This window comes from Linderina pennispora (assembly GCF_002104995.1).
Source record: "Linderina pennispora strain ATCC 12442 chromosome Unknown DL89scaffold_157, whole genome shotgun sequence".
Taxonomy (NCBI): Eukaryota; Fungi; Kickxellomycota; class Kickxellomycetes; order Kickxellales; family Kickxellaceae; genus Linderina; species Linderina pennispora.
Window position 1 is genome coordinate 1 of NW_024468405.1, and position 4416 is coordinate 4416.

General features: G+C 48.0%; 1 protein-coding gene across 1 annotated transcript; it reads right to left on the reverse strand.

Moving 5' to 3' along the window:
• Window positions 1-612: 612 nt before the first annotated feature.
• DL89DRAFT_67480 (uncharacterized protein) lies at window positions 613-1520 on the reverse strand. Its single transcript, XM_040891968.1, has one exon. It carries the CDS (start codon window positions 1172-1174, stop codon window positions 647-649), a length of 528 nt encoding a protein of 175 aa, XP_040739064.1. The 5' UTR covers window positions 1175-1520; the 3' UTR covers window positions 613-646.
• Window positions 1521-4416: the final 2896 nt, after the last annotated feature.

Here is a 4416-nt window from a genome sequence, read left to right on the forward strand (position 1 = left end):
ACAAACTTGCAAGAGCAGCTGCATGAAGCTGTGTGGAAGAGTGGGGGACGTCACTCGAACAAAAAATTTGGAGAACCCTGGGCGCATTCCTGAGATAAAAATGGCAGAAATCACGCCAATTGCCCGCTGTTGCCTCTTGTCTCGTCCCAAATGATGCGGCATCAGCGCATTTGGGCCGGGAAAGTTGCGGAAACCCATGGCCATTCTCAACAGAAAGGGGCGCGCACCACGCAGAATGTTCCACCTTTGAAAGCGGCAGCATTTTGCGCATAGCGCAAGCTTAGTATGTGCAGATTGCACCACAACCGTGGTGTTTCCAAGGCTGCTGCTCCAATGGACATGCATGGCAGCAATGCTACAACCACTTCACCACCAAGAGGAAAATGAGATATGCATGGCACAGCTAAGTGCAGCGGCAGGTATTGAGAGACTGCAGAGGAAGGCTGGTGAGAGCACCGTTTGTGTATCCCGCCATGGTCAGAAACCTCGGACTGAATCGCTGAAGACCCAGCTCCTTATTTCAAGCAACAGACTAGAGCGGCATAGCCAGCAATGGAGGAAAACAAAACCGGCAGGATAGCGACAAACAGCCTTGGAAACGCTGCTGGGCAGGCTATCTTTAGCCGCTGCACATCCGTGCCCTCTATTAGCGGACAAGTTGACACGTATGCACCATGCCACCTGTGCGTCCCTCGTTTCCATTATTCTTTTTCGAACTCTTGTCAACCTGTGCCGCCTCCAACGAGCTAGCTCCCTCTCCAGCATCTAGTTTTCCACCCTCAGGCGAGTTTTCACTCGGGTTACAACGCATTTCGAGGCAAAAGACTACATCTGCTTGTAATAGAATGCCATTTGGTTTTATTTGTAAAAAGGGCACTTGAACCCACTTTAATGCACTGCCTGGATATAGCCAGCTTCGCCACTGGTGCCTTTCACCCTGCTGTTGGCCAAAAAGCAGCGCCAAAAAGCAGCGCCAAAAAGCAGCGCCAAAAAAGTAAGAATGCCAGGTTGTCTCGGCATTGTGCATGACATCCGCAGCATGTATGCGCATGGCTGCTTGTTTGCTACTGAGATCGCCAGCAAAAGAAACTGGGTACAGGTTACAGTTGAAAACAGGGGTGGAGAAACACACTCCCCGTGCCATCAGGGCAGAGAGACAAGCACCTTTGCACATTTCCTACCCAGCGCACTCTGCAACAAGGGGAACTGACAGAAGAACGAGCTGCAATCCTGCCGAGTGGATTTTTGCGCTTCTCCAAGCGGTGGCTTACCTGCTCACCTGTGCTCCTGTGTCATTGTCTGTGTAGATGCTCTAACCTCCTCCCAGAATGCTATTGCTTGCCGGATAGTACTGGCCGTTAATGTCTTGATATGGGCACACCAGGTGGCCGCGTAATCGGATACGCTTTTCCATACATTTGCAGTTCCCTTACAGCGAGGAACCATGCCGTTGGCAAGTGCTGTCAAAAAAACAGCACGCAGTGTGCAGGACATTTCAAAAGAGGTATAAATGCTCAGGGAAAAGCGCTACCCACCTCGTCTCTGTTCCTCATCGCCTATTTTATCCCCAAGCACCTAGCTACTCCATCCCAGCTTACTATAGCATACCGCCCTTTCCAACGCAATCTAAGCTTCTACATCGTCCCCTCTTCACCATGTCTCACCGGAGCAATGGCCGTAACTGGCGCTTCTAGTTGCCTCTTTGTCCGTGAAGGTCAGCGAGAACTCTGTTGGCCCCGTCTCAACAATGAACGACTACTTTTACGTGGAACAATTCGCCAAGACATATCCAGACCGTGTCAACAAGCTGAATGACGTAGCATTCACCGTCCTGCTCCTGGAGAGCAACAACCCGTGCCACTGCACAAGTCCCTTGTGCGAAAAACCGCATCAACGCATTTGGCGTTCGAATTTGCGTACAATTGACCTTCTCAAGAAGTGCCATCTGATTAGGGAGTTCCGAGTCATCGCACACGACGTGAACCCGAAGATGCTGGATCTCAATCCGGCGCTAACTGAACTTGCGGGTTCTCTCGGCGAACCGTTGACAGCCATGCGCAAGATACTATTCCTTGGCGAAGGCTTAGTCGAAGTGGGCAGTGGTGCTTTGAAGGCTAGTATTGTGGATGCTGAAGCTGCTGCTAAGTTAATCCACACGCTTTTCCCCAATGTGAGCGATCTCACGAACCATCTGCAACGCAAGTGGGGATATCTCATGGATACACTAAATTGCCACCCGACGCATGCATTCTGTTTGAGCAGACTTTCATGAAATATGTACACCAGCTAGAAGCGCTTCAGCTGCACCTCACGACGCCTTTAGAGCTTCAAAATTCTGTGAAGATTGACGTCGCTGTCGATAAAACATCCAGCACATTCGCTGGTGGGCAAAACTACCGCCGATTCCTGCCCGTCGTTTGCGGATTCTCTACCTGCTTCGGATCGACGCTGCCATCCCTTGGATATTTTTCGAGTTGACCCAAGGACAGCTGGCTTTTCAGAGTTTGGAAAAGGCAGACTTCGAATTGTTGTGAATGCTAAAGACAAGATCGCATTCCCCGGATACCAGTATCCCGTCGTCTTTCCAGTGCTGAACTCGATGCGTATCACCAATGCCATGGGTGTGTACAGTGATATTTACGCACACTTTATATCTAACGTATTTTAGTAAGTTAGTAGTCATAGACGATCCAAGTACCTTCGAGCACATCGACTGGCGTGTCCTGCAGAATTCGCAGCAGTTCGAGTTGGATCATCCCACAGGAGAGTTCTACAAGCGCAGATACTCGTCAGATACTATCCTGAATATGTTCTCCCAAGAGTCCACAGTCCGCAACGGTCGTCATGCTCGGTCCAGTCTACTACGCACTGCCCTCGCATTATCAACTGGCACGATCTAGTCTCGCTCGACCTGGCAGTGGCCATCGCCAACAATGGTATGCTTTGCAACATGGTGGCACAGTTGCCGCAGCTGGAATCACTCCATATCAAGTGCGTATCGATGGATGCAAATGTCGCCTGCAATACGGTTTATCCTGACGAAGTGAACATCCCGGAGGGACCCAGAGTGATTACCAAAAAGAGTTATGCTAATGAGAATCCATTCCAGGTACTCAGCTGGAATCTGAGGTTGTTTGACCTCTACTCTGACCAGGCATTTGACGCGGATGGGTTCTGCCCAGCTCCTTTGTCGCTTGCCGCGTGTCGAAAGCTGTGCAATCAATGGCACACAGGCCACTAAGGTTAATCGACTGCTGACTAGGCACTACCAACTAAGGCGGCACATCCACATCTACAGCTACTATGTGCCTATTGACTTTCTTCAGTATTAATTATTATTCAGAATATCAACTATGATTTTAGCATGCAAAAGAAACAAGTGAATAATTCAACTCCCCAGTTATAGCCATGAGGATTCTAAAAATTACCAGGCACTTTACAGCATATCGGTATCACAAACTGATACCACTAATATTCGGCTTCATTTTCTAATACATGCTATTCTTCTGCTAGACATTACCACGGGGAAGCCTGCAGTGGGTTGATATCTATTGTTTTGCTCTCCTCATACGGAAATTATTCAATCCAGTTTTGATGTGATCCGTGGTAGTTCGTTGAGGGTAAATTCAAAGTATAACGGCCAATTTAAAAACACAGTCGGCTCCTCGACTATATAACCCTGCCTCTTTTCAACATTACGAATTGGTATCGCTTTTTAATTTCACGCTCACTATTATTTACATTGCAGCATCAATAATCGATGCCTGGAGCTGAGAGGCTGCTATACATATTGAGGCCAGCACCATTGGTCGACCATATTCCGAATATTCGCTTGACATTTACCTCTAACTTCGTGGATATTAATAGCGAAACATATGAATAGTACATGAGGTGCAATGAGAGGTAGCGTCATGCTATGTATTTTATTGCATGTTGTTCGGCTTACCTATCTTAGATATTGGTCTGTTGAGCCGATTGAGCCACAGGCAAGTGACATCTGTGCTGCTGTGATGAGGCTTAGCACACCAAACACGCCGCCCAGGACCAAAAGCCTGCCGTTTACTCTTGGTTGAGTACAGCTCCACCTGACAGTGGCTGTTGTATATGGTCAAAACAAAAATTCAATAGCAGTCTGCTTATGCAGAAACAGCACTACTTCAACCTGTTTCATAACTTAAAAGGCAGAGCAATGCATGGGCATTTCGGAAACTGAACTGATAAAGCCATATAGAGCAAGTGAACTGGAGCTTATGCAGCAATATACATCGACCCTCGGCCCGGTTAGAGTATTAGAGCAGATATCTTCACTTCGGTGGAGTACAAAAGCAACAATCAGCAAACTCATTCGCCCTTCTACCCAAACCCTGTTGTGATACTGGTAACTTAACGTGGTATATAACTAGTGACAGTAAAGAA